This window comes from Nanorana parkeri, unplaced genomic scaffold (assembly GCF_000935625.1).
Source record: "Nanorana parkeri isolate BGI_ZX_2015 unplaced genomic scaffold, ASM93562v1 scaffold1046, whole genome shotgun sequence".
Classification (NCBI taxonomy): Eukaryota; Metazoa; Chordata; class Amphibia; order Anura; family Dicroglossidae; genus Nanorana; species Nanorana parkeri.
The window spans coordinates 204,616-223,707 of NW_017307314.1; the positions used below are offsets into that span (position 1 = coordinate 204,616).

General features: G+C 43.0%; 1 protein-coding gene across 1 annotated transcript in view; it reads left to right on the forward strand.

Moving 5' to 3' along the window:
• The window catches only part of KIAA1614 (KIAA1614 ortholog), a 14,943-nt gene extending 9,495 nt beyond the window's left edge, over positions 1-5,448 (forward strand). Inside the window, exons 4-6 of the mRNA XM_018567420.1 lie at positions 3,003-3,109; positions 4,384-4,547; positions 4,768-5,448. Coding sequence (XP_018422922.1) covers positions 3,003-3,109; positions 4,384-4,547; positions 4,768-4,961 — 465 coding nt within the window. The 3' untranslated portion in view covers positions 4,962-5,448. The remainder of the gene's footprint in view (positions 1-3,002; positions 3,110-4,383; positions 4,548-4,767) is intronic.
• The last annotated feature ends 13,644 nt before the right edge of the window (positions 5,449-19,092 follow it).

The window sequence follows — 19,092 nt, forward strand, 5'->3', positions numbered from 1 at the left end:
TATTCTGCATTGCTATATAATGTATTGCTGGGATTTGTAGTCCTCTATAGCTGGTGCTATTCTGCATTGCTATATAATGTATTGCTTGGATTTGTAGTCATCTATAGCTGGTGTTATTCTGCATTGCTATATAATGTATTGCTGGGATTTGTAGTCATCTATAGCTGGTGCTATTCTGCATTGCTATATAATGTATTGCTGGGATTTGTAGTCCTCTATAGCCAGTGGTATTCTGCATTGCTGTATAATGTATTGCTGGGATTTGTAGTCCTCTATAGCCAGTGGTATTCTGCATTGCTGTATAATGTATTGCTGGGATTTGTAGTCCTCTATAGCCAGTGGTATTCTGCATTGCTGTATAATGTATTGCTGGGATTTGTAGTCCTCTATAGCCAGTGGTATTCTGCATTGCTGTATAATGTATTGCTGATATTTGCAGTCCCTCCACAGCTTGGAGTCTGTGGCAGAACTACCAGGGTCTCAGAGGTTGCAGCTGCCGGGTTCTGGCGCTCCACCACTGTCCTAAAATCATTAGTCTGTATTGTTTTAGAAAAACTGTCACATGACACTAAAAAAAGGTATTGGTATTGGTGAGTACTTGAGGAATAGTATCAGTACTCGATCTGAAAAACAATGGTATCACTGCATCCCTACAACTGGTCATTAGGAACTTTTGTATATAGAAAGGCTCCAGTAAACCCTCTAAGGGCCTGTACACACCGTATGCGTTTGGGCTGCATTCGATGCTTTTCCAGAACAGCCCAAATGCAAGACAAGGCACCCTTGGCACGGGTGGGAACAGTTCACACTACCATGTTGCGGTGGTGTGTGCTTACACAAATACGACATGTGGTACTTGATTCCATAGATGTCTGCCTTGTGTCAGTCATGATGGTGGAGGGTGGACACAATTACAACTCCCACTGACTATAAAACCGATCACAAACCATGATGGGTGTCTGCCTTTGCTGAATTTCCCAATGCAGCCACAATGCATGGGCCTCAAATAATCCGTTGTGCTTCATAGAACCCATTCACATTTCTGCATGTTACATTTTTGGTGTCCTATTTAGGACAATTTAATGGGGACTTGCAGCATCACATGCCTTTCATTCTATTTTACTCACCATGTATTGAGCTGTGTGTTTTGGTGGCAGGGCCCCATCTGTATTCATCATGTGGCGTATGAATATGCCATCATTTAAGCAGCATTAAGGCTGAGCACCAGGCAGATGGAAAAGACACCAATCAATGCAGCTCTCTATTCCCTGATACATTATGGAGGTTGGAAACGCACCTTTTCATTCTCGCCTGATGCGTTTTCCACTACAATCAATTTGTTGATGGGGGTTGAAATGCTTATTAATGTGTTTTTAAAGATTGCAATGAAAAACGCATCGGGGGAAAAGGTTCCATCCTGAAAGATGTGTTTCCAGCTTAAATGTATTTTTTTTTTTTTTTAAATACAAGCAGTGCATTTGACCTGCTATCATCCCTGCAGTCTGCTGTACAGCAGAGCTCATCCTGGGAGAGGGAAAAGCAGCACAAGGAGCCTATCATTTGTGCTGCAGTGAGCATGTGCTAATAAGGAACATGCTGATAATAGGAGAGAGCAGAGTGACAGATAAGCTCATCAGTCTGCTGCTTCTCCTTTTACTGTCCAGTCACAGGCTGGGGGAGGAACAAGGCATGTAATGTTATTAAACTGCAGCAGTGGTAAGTCAGGTCTTCTGCCCTATCGGACAGAGCTGTGATTTGTGGCAGAGCTCTGTAAATGTCAATAAAGTGTGGAGAGAAATACAAGCTCTTTGGCAGGTAGAACTATTACTATTAGGGTTGCACCGATACCGGTTTTTTGGTTTCGAGTACCGATATTTTATTTTCCGGTACTCACCATTACCGGTGCTGTGTGCCCCGATTATCAGGAAAACAAGGGGTGGATCATGACCTGCTGCCCGGCTTCCTGATTGTCTAGGAAGCCGAGGTTCTATTGAAAGAACACCGGCGTCACTTCCCGAGGCTGCCTGGCTTCCTGACCAATCAGAAAGCTAGGCAGCGAGTCGTGAGGTGCTGCCCGGCTTCCTTCCTGGCAACAAGTGAAGCCGGCTTCCTAGCCAATCAGGAAGCCTGCTCCGTGCTCCATCGGCACTGCCGATGTTCTATCAGTTGTCCGAACCCTGTGAGATTTCTGGACTTCCGGGGGACATGTAAAGGGAGTCCAGGAATCTCACATGCTACTGCGCATGTACGTGTCCAGAAATGTTATGGATTTTACAGCCGCATTTCTTGGTATATAATAATAAAAAAAACGTATAAAATCTAAATAATATATAACAATAAAAATCTATGATATATATATTTATCGCTGTGTGTGTATATGTACATGTATGTGTATATATAGATATATAGATAGTATATATGTTTAGGTTTTTATGATTGTTATATATTATTTACATGTTATAAGTAATTGTTTTTATTGACATTATATGGGAAGAAATGCGGCTGTGAAATGACTGGACTGCGTTATAACAATGGGTCCATAACCTTTCTTGACTTGCACATGCGCAGTAGCATGTGAGATTCCTGGACTCCCTTCACATGCCCAGGAAGTCCAGAAATCTCATGGTCAGGAGAAGTGATAGAACACCGGATCGCCAGTATCGGAGCATTTGGGTGAATACGAGTAATTGCCCAAATACCCGGTATCGGCACTAATACTAGTATCGGTATCGGCGCATCCCTAATTACTATAAGTGATTTCTGAGTATTTAGCTGTTGGCCTGGATTTTAGCTTTATGGAACGAGTGAATGTTCATTCTGACTTCTTGCACGGATGACGCAAATTTTCAGCTACTTTTGTTGAAATGCTGTTTATATGTCGTCTATTGCTACTGATAGGACCTCCGGTACTCTGTATGTTGGTATTTGATGGACAAGGATGTCCACAATGTTGGTGTCTTATAGAAGAATTGTAACATTCAGGTCTTCTCATTTACCACCAGATGTCACCATTTCACTTACCAAGGAAAGCCTCCTCTGTGCAGAACTTGTTGGGAAAATCAGACCGCTCTGCTGTTTACATCACGGGAGATGTCAACACGGCGCCAAGGTATGAAGGCGATACATAACACTAACGGGAAATCTGACAATGTTATGCAATATAAAACACAGGCACACAAGAGCTATAAATACTGGGAGCTGTATGACGTGTCGCAGCTACTTCATAGTCGTATAATATTACTGCAATCATACAAGGAGGTCCGTTCATTACAGTAAAGAAATCCAAAGAGATAACAAACCAGTAGCCCATAACCTGCCCAATCTCTCATTTCTATTGATTTCAGGATGCTGGAGGCATTGGATGGAGACAAAATGAGATTGTTTCCCACTCTGCATAAAACAATCTCACGTCTATAGGAAATTTGAAGGCCAGCATTGTTTTTTTTTTTTTAGCAGACCACTGGATTAATAGCAGTTATTTATGGCCGCCCCTGACAACTTGGCTATTGCCCTACCATTACAAGGGGTTCAAAGTGTATCTAAACTTAACAACAAAAATGTATTGTATTGCAGCTTACCAGACCTTAGATGTGGTGGATGAGTTAGTTTTCTTGTTCCCCCTTTGTTTTCACTTGATGATCCTGACAGTAACACACTTCCTGTCCCTGGGTGGCTACACTGATTCCTCCATTTTATCTATGGAAGGTGTCATACCACCCAGGCTGGACTTCAGTCATGTCTGCCTTACATGCGGGGTGATAGGATTAGTATTTTACACAAGAAAGATGACTGTTTCAGCTTCCATTTCATAGGATACGGCATTTCTGGCAAGAACAACATGTATTCTCTGTACTTGCTTAAAATGTTCTTGGTCTGAAAAATGTAATCTAATGGAGCTACCATTTCCAAGTTCTGGTAAGATGCAATATATTACATGTTCCTTCTTGGGTTTATGCTTTAAGAATCACTTACTGAGACTTAGTTGCCCACAGGAGCTCTTACAGGTCCACAGACACTGTCAGATACACCAACCCTTCTGGGCATTGGCAGAATTGCCAAGGTGCCAGTCCAGACCTGGTTTATGCATGCCTTCACTGAGGTTATGAACCAGATCGTCCAGATAATTGTACAAATTACTAATAGTTCTCCTGCCTACTTATGACTTACAGGTTATGCCATGGTCTTGTAGTACATCTGGGTATGGATCACATTTACTAATACAGAACAAATGTCATTATGAATAGTTGCCTATTACTCACACTTAGGAGAGCCAGTGGTTACATATACAAGGACCAGGCTGAAAACACTCACTAGCCATTGCTCCAAAAGACAGACTATTTCTATACCTGGATCATGCATCATTAATGATCTATATCTGCTCAGGCGTGCCCTCAGTGTGGAGGATATCGGATCTCCTGGAAAGGCACGTGTGTTGGGGAAAGTGGCAGAAGTTTACCCAGATGGTACGCGTCTTTTAGAATTGCAGCGCCCTGAAAGTGGCACATTTGGCTTCAGGATTTCATCCGGTAATGGAAGACCTGACTCAGGTGAGTGAAAGCCAAGATGTCCTCTTCTCAATATAAAGAGGAACTGTCCAGCTATAAATTTGGAAGCTGCATTTTCTGACTTCTTTTCAAAAGTAGTGACTCAAGGAGCGACGGGGCTGTCCTCCTTCCTTGATTCACTATTCAGCCCCGATCAGGATTGAAGCTGCCATTGTCCTGTACATGCAGCTCAATAACGTGACATATCTTTGCTCTTTTGCAGGTATATATGTACAGGAAATGAGCGACGCTAACATGGCCAAGCTTTACTCAGGTCTTCTACGTGTTGGAGATGAGGTCTTAGAGGTGAACGGTACAAAAGTGTCAATACTTGGACAGACTCGCCTCATTGAGCTCATGAACCGTGAACCTGTCTTATCATTACGTGTATTACACCAGAGACGGACCAAGTGTTGAGTGCACAGAAAAGGGAAATGTCTGAGGAAATGGATAAACATTCATCTGTTGAGCTGAATATTTGTACTGAAGAAAGATGGAAAAATCCTCTTTCGCTGTGATAGAAATGATCCTGTATTGAGGTCATCGTTTCCGTCACACGGCGAAAGATTGCAGTATTCAGAAGGGACAGTATTGAGCTGTTGAGCTCTTTGATATATTTCTCATAAGACCTCTATTGTTTACCAAACTGTTTTGCACTGTCTTTTGACATCACATTTTGTTTATCCTACAACACTGGTGTGACACTCCGAAGGAAAGCCTCTCCGGTACGGCGCTCTGCACAAATAATCCTCAGCCTGACCATGAAGCTCTCATGCCAAGCAGTATTAAACTGAATGAAATGGACCTTGTTTATGGCCCTGGGCGGGGCTTGACCCAGTTGCACAGTCCTTGTCTATATTTGTGTATTTATGAGTCCAATGCGCCTCACTGCCTGATTTTAATATATTAAACATTTCTATTTACAATGTGTTTTACATCATTGTCATGTCATTTTATCATTTTAGTTTTGGTAATTTATGTCAGAGGTGGACCTAGGATTGGATATATTTTTTCATGTTAAGTGAACTTACAGCTATTAAGTACTAGATCGCAGTACTCTCCGTGCCAATGTTGTCTTCTGCTTTTCTTCCCAGAAGGACAGAGCAATTTGTGTTCAGGCATCACCCATGGTCAGCATCTACTTCTTGGACTGAGACGCTGGCTCTGAGATGACATCATTATGTAAGTTCTGATGCCTGCGCAGGTCAGGGCTGTGTGTCCACATCTCAGATACAAAGATCAGTCCCACTGCAGCCCCTCACCTAATGAGTACAATTTTACAATGATCACCAGGGGAGAAGAGAATGGAAATGCTTCCTCCTGCCTGTAGCAGACTGATGATACGGGGGAATAATACTGCTGCTGTATATTGTTAGGAATGTATTCCTGCAGACTTGTAAAGTTACTGAAAGGTCCACTCTAATAACTGGGTCAGAACGCAACATTAATTCTAGCACCTTCCAAATGCCACTTTAAATCCTCAGTCCACCCAACAGTTCTATTTTAGTTGGCTGATGCTAGAAAGGTTCATAAGATAACAGATTCTAACGCCCCTCTTCAAAATTCCTGTGGTATGCTTTTCATTGTCGGGTAGACATACCTGTTGTGCTAATTACATTTTTGTTACCTTGATTTACATAGGACACTGGGCCTAATTCACAAAATCTAGAGCAAAAATCAAGAATGTATCCATAGGAACCAGCCAATGTTCATCTTCCAAAGAGGCAAACAATCTGATTTACTACCTATAAGCAACTCATCATTTTGCTCCCGTTTCCTGTATATCATATTCACTGTCTTCTGTTTTCATAACTATAACTCACATGGTCAGTCTTACAGGGTTAGGCAAGGATGTTGCCTCTTTTTCCCTCCCATAAATCTCTGTGTTTTATTTTGCTGTCAGAATTCAAATGAATACAGTCAAAGAGATTCACTGTCTAGTTATAAGTTCAAGTACCTTCATAGAGATAGGTCAGTGTGAGGGAAGTGGAAATCTAGACTGTTAGAAGAGGTGGTAGCAGGTCACGCTGATAAAATCAGCTGATATGAGGGAATATTTAACTAGGTATGTTTGTCTCTAAAAACAGAGCTTCACTGAACAAACTTCTTCATGTGCAAAGGTCAGGATGTCTCTCCTCCTCATTTGCTTGTTGTTTTTTCCTACTGGCAGACTTTCAAGTAAAAGAGGAGACAAGCAAGGAGTTGTGACCATGCTAGTATGTTGGGAGGGTAGGTGGTGGTATAAAGTGTTGCTGAAATACAGCTTTGGAATAAAAGAAAAATTTATCACTTGGAAACAGCAGTCATTTATTAGACTGTCAATAGCCACACAGATCAGTGGTCACTTGCCATTGGCAAAGAGGAGGTGGCAAAAAATGCAAGGAGCATAACACATAAAAAGGTAGCTTACAGTCTATTTGGCGTATCTCGTTCTAAGTCCTATGTAACTTGGTTATAGTTTTGATTCTCTGGGCTCTCCTATGAGCTGAGCTGATGCATAACAGCCTTTCTCTGCCAGAGATACAACAAGCAGTCTCTACCAGGGATGGAAAAATCCCAGGAGCCAGGAAGCCAATGCTCCTTAAAAATTACAGCTGTCTCCCAAATTTTGGGGTTTGCTGTAGTCTTTGTCAATGGTGCTGGCTCTTAAAAAATAAATCCCACTGGCTTCTGAATTCTGTATTGATTTGTCCACCACCCCTATTCTATACTATGGAACTCAAGGAATACTAAGCCTGAACATTCATATGACTCATATGGATCAATTGGGTTTTCCATTAGTAAAGTAATTTTAAGCTGAGGGTGACGCTAAGGCCTTGTTTTAAGATACTCCCAGACATGAGATGATGCCCACTTATTCCTGTTGAAAACTACCAGATTCAGTGATGTCTCATCTATAGGTGCCAATACAGAATGACAACCCACCACTGTTGAGGGGAATTATTAATTACACAGATTAAGAATATGGTTGCTGTTGCCAGGGCCGGTGCTGCCACTAGGCAAACTAGGCAGCCGCCTAGGGTGCACTGCTACCTAGAGCGCAGCCTTGACCATTCATACCCACGGCCCCCCGTCTATTTCAAATTGCAAAAGCCAATAGCAGGCTGGCTACTGCACCCGCCCACTGAGCAGAGGAGCGTAACTGACAACTTGTTCTCTCAGGTTCGCTCCTCTGCTCAGTGGGTGGTTTCAATAGCCATTCTGCTATTGGCTATTTCAAATTAAATTACATACACCTGTTGCCTGCAGAAGCTAACCCGCAGGAGGGGGCTGCGCAGGGCAGGGGGGATTGGGGGTTGCACCATGTGAGGGGGGGGGTGCAAGCAACACCGGCCCTGGCTGTTGCTACTGTTCTCCATCCAGTAACAATTAAGTCTTCTAAATCTGTCTGACTCATTCTGCTTTCCAGTGACAAAAACCTGAACATTCAACAAATTTAAGAAACTCTAACTATTGTTCCTGCGTGTCCAACCGCTCTTCTCTAAAGTCTATGCCAAGCTTGAGGAGGGAGACAGCAGTGTTCAGCTGGAAAAATTCAAAATCCAGCAACCTTCTGCCCACCTCCACCAAGAACAAATGATCGTGGGTATCATAAAGTACACATATGTTAAATTGTATCTGACAAAAATACGGCCATCATTTCACTTTTACTAAAACAAGAAGACGATGTCCCGCATTCTATTGCTGCATGCCAAATAGTAAGTCTTGTCCCATTGTAGGAGCCCCATCATGCTGGTTGATTGCAGCAGAGGTTACAGAGTGTGCATGCCGAAAGTGACTTTGCTGAATCACATGACTGGTATTTACCACAGGCAATGAATCTTTCGAGCCAGCTGTTTTTATTTAGTTTGGGAAATATGACACATTTTATAGGAACAAAGCGAGTCTGAAAATTACTGGAAGATACCTCAGAAATAGAAACTCCCTGAATGGCTTAAAAGGGAACTGATTCCAGACTGTAAAAAGTGAAAGGGCCGAGATCAGACTCACAACACTGGTAATGTGAAGGAGGAGGAGGAGGGGGTGTTATACAGGAAGCTTATTACATTTCATGGTCCAGAAATCAGGCTGTGTGTATTTATCTGCGGAGATACTCAGTTCCTGTCAGTTGTAATACCAGCAATGGAGGATGTGCTATCTTTACTGCGCATGCTGTGTCACTGAGGGCATATTACCGCACTACATAGAGGTGCCCTGGCGAGGCGATGTGGCTTTCACATTTTCTCCATAGGATGTGTATCTAAACCTCTGTTTTTAACCTTAGCGGTGAGACAAGTTTTTTTGCATGCTGGCTGGTGAGTGTGCTAGGAAACTTTTTGCTGTTGTACTGAGGGCATATTGTGACCCTGATGACACTCTGATTTAAAGTACCAGAAAACCCAAACATAAGTCACCTGGATGAAAAACATATCTGCTACTGTAAAAAGTGCAAATACCAATGGCTCCAAAATTGTACAAGTCACACAAGACAAATACAAAGGGGGTTACTCACAAAGCTGCCGAAGGCAGTCGAGTGAATAACCCAGCCGAATGGAAGTGAGCTGAACGCTGTTCGGCTATTCATTTCAGCCGTACATCGGCTGCCTTCAGTCATTCTCATAGGGGCCGAACGGCAGTAAGGTACCGAGCTGAATAGCAAAACGGTTAAATGAATGGGGGAAAATAAAAAAAATAGTTGAAAAAATATTTAAAAAATGTAAACAAATAGTAAAATAAACAAATAAAGATATTTGAAAGAAAAGAAAAAATTGGGTGGAGACAGTGGTGACGGCTAGCTTCGCGCAACTGTTTCCTATTGGCGGGCAGCTGCTAAAGTCTTCTAGCAGGTCCTGGCCAATGAATAACAACTGGGTGGAGCCGGCCGTGACGTCATAGCCGGCTCCACCCAGTTGTTATTGTTTAATGACAGATCATCGTTCCCAGGTCATTTGGGGAAGCTGATTTGTCGCTACGGCGCGAACAGTGGAGCCGAAGCATATGCCTTCGGCTCAGTTGAGCCGCTCGGCTGCCTTCGCCTGCTATTGTGAATAGCCCGTACAGCAGCCCTTCGGTTCGAGAAGCTACGGCTGGATCCTTCAGCTCTTTAGTGACTAACCCCCAAAATGTGTAACTGGTTCATTTCAATAACCAATATTCTTTGATTATATGTTGAATCTTCCCCAAACATATCAGACCATCTGTGACCAGACTTGGCATACTGTTGGAAAGTTTTTAGCAAGTGTGCTGGCTGAGTGGAATGGCTGTTCTCAATATTAATGAGACATAGGCAGGTAAGAATCTTTAATTAGGCCTCATTCACACTGCCCTATAATACGCTGTGTATATGCGCATACACGCGCATTGTCCCATATGCAAATAAATGGTTACGTACACATAGCTGCGTATGGAGCCGTATACTTGGGTAGCGTAAAAATGTGCAAAGACAGAATGGAACAGAGATGCGTCCGGGCAGCGTATTTCTGCGTATTTTACATGCATATGCGCGCGTACAGTTCATTACAATTTCTATTACGAATTATGCATTCTGGGATTGCATAAAGTGCGCGCACATGTACATATATACACAATATACAATTTTGCTCTTGTGTTGTGTGTGAATGAGGCCCTAAAGTGCAACTTCACTTTGTTGAGAACTCATTAGGGGGAACCTGTGAGGATAGGAATATGGGAGCTGCCATCATTGACTTGGGTTATAAACATTGCTTTTAAAGCATTGAAGGAAACCATACAATAAACCTGTTTCTTAAATCTATCTGGTGACTTTTGTTTTTCTACTAGAACTGGTCACATGTTATCTTCCACTTTCAGGGGAATAATGAATCTTCTAAATGCAGTGCGGTTGGAACTGGCAACTTCCTGTTACTTAACATCTAAATTTAGACCTATGCTTCAAAAGGAAATGAGATGAAAACAACTGAAGAGACGCTGTCAATGATGTTTGACATAAAGCAATCTGCACATCAATAAGAAAACACAGAGTCTCCACTGTGAAGCATGTTGGTGGCACTACCATGATGTGGGGAGGTTTTTCTGCAGCAGGCAATGAAAGGCTTTTGAGATAAGAGGGTAGATTGGCCACAGAATTTTGGCTAATTCAAAGTTATCAGCTGATATTTTAGTGTGTGGCCGGGTCGGCTCAACAAAAGTAAATTTTCCAATTGAGCCGGGCTGTACATTTTCAACCAGTGAGTCAGCTACAGTCATTGTTTATGTATGTACCAACAGTGGCAGACGCCGGCTGTCACAATACAAGAGCGACACTGGGAGATTCGTACATCCACACTGTTTGGATGAATGAAAACCGTGTAATAGTGTATGGCCAGCTGTAAAATAAATACTGCAAAATACAATGGTGTCCTAGAAGAAAACCTGGGAGAAACCTGAGATTTATTTTCCCAGTAGTGCAATGACCCCAACCATAAAAAAACCATTCAAGAGTACAGCTATGATTCATGGCTGCTCTTAAAGTAGAATTAAATTAGAATTAAACAGTAGATATATGCAAAAACATTAAAAAAGTGTCATAAAGTTAAATCAATGCAGGAAGATGAGAGCGGGCGCATACGCAGTAGAGCGCGCATGTCGGACAGACACCGTGGGACCTGAGGAGTCAGCACTGGATCAGAGACCGGCACCAGCGCTGGAGCGATTGCTGAAAACAAGGGGAAGAAAGATGATGATCGGATCAAGAGGCATCATTTAAGGTAAGTCCTTAAATCGGCATGGGGAGGTAACCATTTGTGACTTCAATGACACTATAAGGCTCCATTCACACCTATATTTTAGGTGTGATTAGGGATTCCTACACATTCTACACGTTTGGGCAACGCAGCATCAGACATTACCTGTACACAGCATTTCTGCAGCTTCGTAAAGCGAATCTATGCTTTGTTCATGCAGAGCACAGCAACAGGTTCAATTAAATGATGGTCCCACCAACCGCACTTCCCCACATTTCTATTGGGATGCTGGGAACAAAGAAAATGCTTGCTACTTCTAGGTATGGGGGAGCATGTGGCTCACCTCACTTCCTCCATTGCGACAATGCTTGTGTTTAATGATTGGCTGCAAAAGACACCCTGTGCTATCAAATGAAGATGGGGGAAAATCCTGAGCCCTGTGCAAGCTCTAAGTTGTTACCAAATGAAGTATTGGAGGAGCAAAGAAAAGTTACCTGTGTTCAGCGGGCAGAGCTGGCATTAACATAACCGATGCTGCTTTCCAAAAGAAAAAAAATGTCTTACACATATTTTTTCCAGGTATTTTTAGGAGGATGGCCGCTCAGCAATGATTAGGTGGCAGGGGAACAGAGCTGCTGCCTCTGCTTTCCTTCCCATAATTCTCAACTACTGCTACAAACATAAACTCCGCTACATACCAATGTTCTGGCATGTTAGTCGGCCTCCATGTGTGCCCTAGAGCTATATGTGTGTATCTGTGTGGCTGTGGTGGGACATTGCACTGTAAGCTCCTTTTGGGGAAAGGGACTCATGTGAATGATCTTCATATTCCTGTGTGATGGATTTTGTCAGTGCTGTGTAACAGATAAAATCAAATTAAACGCCATCGGCCACTCAACTTTAGCTGTCCTTGGGCCTAATGTAGCCAGCTGTCCACTAACCTACATTAGAAATTGTACAAAACAAGAACCATGAATTGTCCCATAGCATCCAAGCAGATTTGGCATCTTGCTTCTGGTATACGGTGGGGCAAAACAAACCGTTTTTATTGCAGTCCTTTAAACCACAAGACCCTATGTGTCCTTCCTCAATAGAATAGCCAATTATATGACCGTCTATCATCTTAGCTACGTTTGTCTGTCAGCCAGTGGCAGGAAATTTTATATATGCTCCACAATTGCCTTCTGCTTAATGGTCCTGCGGTGTGACTTCCAGTATTGCTTATGGGTTTATGGTACAATGATCATTTACACTATACTGCCAGATCCTCTATGTAGCCACAGCAAGGTTTAATCAGCTACTGTTATTGCAGCCAAAGGCTTTTCATGACTTGGTCCTGTTACAAGACTAGGGGCAATGTATTCAAATGAAGAAAGATCAGCAAACCACATCAAGCATTGCTCTTATAGGGAACTTGTATATCATTTACATTCAGTACATGAATGGTGAAGTTATAATACAAGATGAAATTAATTAAATGAGGTGTAAAATACATATACCTAGAGTCCTAGTACATGTTGTTTGCTACTTGTGTTGTATTAGACAACACAGGCAAGTATGGCAACATAATTAAAGGGGAACTAAAATAATATATTATAACTGCAAGTTAACCAGACAGGGTGTGACTGAAAACATTAGACCCTCTGCAATGTCAAATGATGTAAAACCCCCTAATGCTCTTGGAAACCAGAAACCATATGATCTTTAGCTTGGTTACATGGTGGGGCTTGGGAGCACGGGGTGAACATAGTATTTAAGCAGTGCCCCCTGAGACTTAGAGGGCCATTTATACAAGATGTGGGTTGGGTGAGTTCTGGGACCCCCTAGCACTTTATATAAACCTAGACATTGCTCACTTCTAGGGCCCCCAATGGTCTTGCTATCCAATGTAGAGATTTTTCACTATGATGAAAAATCACTGACCAGTTCACAGTGCTTAAAGAGAAGGATAAGTGAAATGTTGCAGCAGGCCAGTGATTATAGGGATGTGAAGGTGTAATCATTACCTGCCTACCTTTATCTGTGAAAATGTCTGACTACCTATGGATTGCTTTGTGCAAAAAGAATTGTAACTGGCCATAGACAGCGAGTGGTCAAAAATTCCCAGTTCAGTCTCTGACCATTTCTTTTGTATGAGTAAGTATGTCTCTGCCGTGTGTAGAGAACCCCTCCCCGCCAAGTGCTAGCTCTATCTCAAGGAAAATACAATCATGAGATATAACCTGGCAAATAGCTACAACATTTCTGCTGATAGTGTATAGCTTGGGGTATGGAAAGGCAGCCAGTAAATCAGTTTAAAAAGGGCTCCCCATAGAGAAGACATTGTACACAAAAATATACAATCTACACTTTGAACATATAAGATTTTATGTTTATGTCTTAGAATGCAATAAAGATATTTTTGAGCATTAGGGTCCATGTAAACTGGCAGCTTTAAGTAGATCTAAGCCTATTCACTATATAATCTCATATAAGGTTTAAAGGAGAATTATGGGGTTAGGGCTTTTCCCCATAGTTCTCCGAAGGGTAACGGGAGGACACAAGCTAGCGTCTTTCCGTTACCCAAAGCTCAGTATACCGCGGGCTGCAGCTCGCGGTATACTGAGACGCCGCAGCTGAAACGGATTCCGACAATTATGTCTGGATCCACACAGCTGCGTGAGTGACAGCTGGCTCTGCCTATCTAGAGGCAGAGCCAGCTCTACCCGACCCCTCCCCCGACCGTTCTGTCAGTCAGCGCTAGAGGATCGGACAGGGGAGAATCCAGTCACTCCCCTGTCACGGCTCTCTCCAGTGACAGTATCGAGAATTGAGCGAGCGCCGGTATGTGTTCGCTCACCTACCGATCCGACCTGTGACAGTTTCATTGTCACAGGTCGGCTCAGATTATGAGGCTGAAAACCTCATAGTTCTCCTTTAATGTGTAAATTTAATTTTAATCTCTTTAATTCTATGGTTCTCATTAAAATAATTCCTGATGATCCTTCCATGAAGGTCCTTGTTCAGACACTTCCCGTTATGGGGTGACAAAAGTGTCCCAGCTGTGCCCCTGCATTGTCACAGGTACCAGTGTTTGTGACTTCAAACTACCTCACCAACACCCAATTCATAGGCATGGTCCACCGTTGTCACTATCAGGAAGCCAGGAGCAATGGTGAGCAGCCAAAACTGGAGCAAGTGATCTACCTTTATTTACCAACTATTATGTAGTGGGAATGCCAACCTGACTGGGCAGACTAAATTCATTCTTTAGGTAGTATCTTGCTCTATGTCGTTGTTGTTGAACAATCATATTTCAGTGTGTGGGGGCAGTTTTAGGCCTAGGGATGCACCAGCGGAGTATCTGGTCACTGACATGACCAGTATGACATTTTCTACTAAGAGGTCTCAAGGTTCCCACAGATGTGCCAGTCATTGGCATATCCTACTGAAATCAATATATCATACTATATAGCAACCAATTAGAATCTATCTTTGTGCATTCTAATTTGAGTAATCCTAAATCTGACTGGCTGAGTTACAGCATATCATCACTGCCTTGTGGAACAAGCCTATATACAGATAACAGACATGCTTTAAAAAGCAAACCCATTGTTATCCTGAATTTGCCTTCTACATAATACAAAGTACCGATTCTGACAGTCATTACACAAAGCCCTTCTTTCTCACTCACGTCTACAGCCTTTTGCCCACAGTCCCCGCAGGGAGCTTCTACAGCTAATGAGCCCAGGTGGTCACAGGCCCCTTTCTCCAGGGATAGAGCATATTATGTGACTGCAGGAAGGGGAAGCAAGCTGCTCTCAGCTGTGAATTCAGACAGCGAGGCCTGAACACAGCCCGTGTGATCTCCCCACCACCTCACCCAGCCTGTGTCACTTACCTCCCCGAGCTTATTTAGCATCAGCATATTGCATCCTTGGTTTTGGAAGCAATCAGTGGGTGTCACTCAGAAGCTGCACAATGCGTATCCCTTCACTGCATCCAGACAGCTTGGAGAAATTAGAAGGACACAGTCTGGCGGTGATGGGCAGAAGAGATGGGCTCTGAATACGGATATTCTTTGTGCACCTTGGAGTGTATCCAGTAAATCTGTGCGATGCTCTGCGACAACGTGAGAGATTTAAGGTTAATTTATGGACAGAAAAACCCTGACATTTTACAATCAATGATGCCCTTGATTTTGATTTAACAGTTAGTAAAGGAGATCCTCATAACAGACTGACATCACTAAACAAATTCAGCATGGGAGCATGATTTTTTTTGTTTTTGCACACACAATTTTTTTCTCCACGTCTAGTGCTGAAATTATCTTCTGCCTGTAATAGTAGACACCTACACATCCCAGGAGCCCCTACACATTCCAGAAGTACCTTCAGATCCCAGAAGCACCTACACATCCCAGAATTGCCTTCATATCCCAGAAGCCCCCACACATCCCAGCAACTACATCAAGGACCCATATGTATGCAAATACTGACTTAAGCAGAACTAAAGAAAAAAACTGACTTTAGTTTTGCAGGTCATGCTTGCTGTTGCAATTAAAAATAGCAGCCCCCCCCTTACCCAAAGACTTACCCCTTTCTAGACTGGATTCCCCAAAACTTTGATCATTACCTGCTGTTTCTTGTACCTCTTAGATGCAGCTGAAGGGGGTGGGGGTTCTGTGTGAGGCAAAGGCAAAGTCGGACCTCCAAATCAGAGCTCTGGCCAGCTCACTCCTCATTACAAATCGGCGGCACTACTCTCATGTTAAAGTGAATCTAAAGCCAGATATTTTTCTCTAGCTTTGAACAGAGTAGTGAATGGTTAAAACTCCCTTTTTATTCACTTCCTGTGCTGCAGACCTAACAGGAAGCAGGGAGATATCCCCTTTACCCTTACGTTGTCACCAACCCGATTGAAAGGTTTCTTCTAAATTTTGTTCCTTTGACAATGGTTGCCGGAACAGACACAAAGTGTGAATTTCTCCAGCGGATACTAATCTTTCCCCGCTCAATCCAAAACGAAAAAACAAAGATCATGCTGCAGTTTCACCGTAAGGTATTCTATGATTGTGAAATGTACATTTAAGTAAAGTCCGTATATACAATCGAGAGTACGATCTGCCTGTCCAAGATGGGCAGATCGTACGTTTTTTTAATTACTTTACAACCATCGCAAGACTAAGGTCTTGCGATGGTTGTAAAGTGTATGGGCACCTTACAAGAGATCACTTGTACAAAAGAAGCAGCAGCTTCCCCACTGTACATTTAGCTCTGCTTGCCCAAAGCAGGGCTAAATGTACAAAACAACTACCTGCCCAGCGCCCGGAACTGCATGTCCCAGGCATCGGGAGATAGGAATTCCACAACTCTGCTGCCCCTCTACTCCCTGCTGCCCCGAGGCCGGGCCTTGGTTGGCCTTGTGGGAAATTCGGCCCTGAGTATATAGACTGCTAACTACAGATAGAGACAGTTCTTTCCACATTTGGTCAGCCCCAATTTTGTGTATATTTGTATAAAATGGAAGAACTTTATCATTTAATAGAGAATCATAAGTCTAATAATGCGACACTTAAACTTTTATGGACATGGACTGAATAGTTTTAATAAAACATTTGACCGGGTTCCTTGGGGCCTGATAAAACCTGTTCATCATTGTGAAGCACAGACTGCAAAACATATCTCTGCAGCCTCTAAGAGCTAGTTCACACCATAACTGTGTGCGTTTTGCCGCAGGTTTTTGTTTGTTTAAAATGGGCTTTCAGGTGCAGTCCAGTGTGTTTGCATGCGTTTTTAAAGCGCTCTGTTACGATCAGATGCAGCTAAAATGAGACGAGCAGTAATTTTTCTGACTGCATTGGAACAGACTGCACTGGTATGAACAGAGCACCAGAAATCCCATTGGAAAGCATTGTGATGCGATTTTGATGCTGCTGCCAAACGGACTGCATCTGGTGTGAACTAGTCCTAAGACACCTGGGATGAGTCCAGACCTATATGAATGGAGCATGTTGCCTGGGATGATGATGACAATCTGATTTATATAGTGTGGGACTATTCAGAATATTCTGAGGCAGCTGAAAACGAATGCATGTGAATATCCATAAGTCTGCATCTCTATCCTGTCACTAGGATGGGGAATTGGGTTGCCACTTTGTGGAGATTACTGTTTGCATCTTCAATGTACTGTATAATAAAATGAGAAAATAATGTATTCCAGTGGTTAACACAACACCAAAATGATAAAATCCTGCTTATGAGATAAGAAATAAAAAAAAACAAATCAACCTTTCGGAGACTAGAGCATACCCTAAATTTGGGTCATTCGCCATCTTCTCAGCGTCTAGCTTTCTAAAATAAATGCCCATTGAGAATGTAGCTGTTTGCATGCTCAGCTCAGGCCTGTACTTCTTCTCCTCCACCAGTTCCGCTAGCCAGGCAGATAGGATATTATATATTCCGTGACCCTGTTTCATGATCAAGTGTCAGAGCAAGCCGAGATGGTGTGCTGGGAAGGATGGCCACAGCATGCTGATTACAGCTGCAAATTAAGTTGCTGGACTCATGACAGAAAAGCTGTTTGCGCATCAAGGCTGTGCAGAAATTGTACAGATAATGTATTCGGGAACTCACAAAGGCCTACCGTGAACTGATGGATTTAGAAATAGTCTGAAGGTCTGTAGAGATGATGAATACAGCAATGCTCCAATGATCTACAGCAGAGGAACAATGAATCTGCACTGGCAGGCAATGGGTGATTTGCAGTTGCTGCGAGGTAGAACCTCACATCGGCATGATCTTTGAAGGGAGTGATGAAAGAGAATGGGAAACGGAGGCGTTCGGCCAGATTTCAGGCATGTTCTTATTATCGCAGCAATTTACATTAGGATCATGGACGAGGCAGGCTGCATTAGCATTAGGTTTGCCACATTGCATCTTTTTTCCTCCACATGCCTTTGAATTAATCATTTCTATTTTGCATATATCAGTACATTCATAACGGCTTTTATCATACACTTTATAAAGGACAACAATTCCTACTACGGTATCTGTGGCATACTGACCTTCATTGAGCTTGGTTCAGCAACTACACAGAGGCTCCCTGGATTAACTAACCTTGACTAGAAAAACTAAAGCAAGGGTGCGTGTCCAATCTGTAAGACAATATTACCTCTCAATCAATAATAAATATCATTTTAGTTTTATTGATCAGATGATTATGCCAAATAAGGATAGAAAGCCCCTAAAGAGACTTTCTGCATAGCAAACATAGCCAGCGGCCTAGACTGGAAGGGTTGCCAGGGCCACCACACAGACACCCACACATCATATTGCTGTCTTCTGTAGCTGTCTGCGTCCAGGGGTGATCATCTGCAGGTAAGTAATCACTGCATGTCCGATTACGACTGCGGGCGCAGCTGTTTGCATAAAAAAAAGATGAGTCTCATGGGGGAAAGATGAGATTGTCCCAAAACGCAAGTGTAAATGGGGCCTTAATATGCATTTGGAAATGTCCTATAGATGCATATAATCACATGCTTGTGTGAATGAGGCCTAAAACATTTGGGAGTTTATACATTTTAATTTTAGGGGGGTCAACAAATCAAACCAAAAAGAGGGACAGCTGAAGAAGTAAAGACAGAGGAATTGGGTTCTAGGAGAGGAACATTTTAGGCCTCATTCACACGAGAAAAGACCGGCACGTACAGCTTCGTGCTGCGTGCACGGCCGTATCGGGCTGCTCCCGGGAAGGACAGGTTCTGTGTGTGATTAGTACGCAGCCCCTGTCCTTCTCTATGGGAGTACGTGGCCATAAGCCATCCTACGCTCACCCGGCCTGCACGTCCCTGCGGGTGTCCGTACTCGTATGCTGACGGGATGGATCCT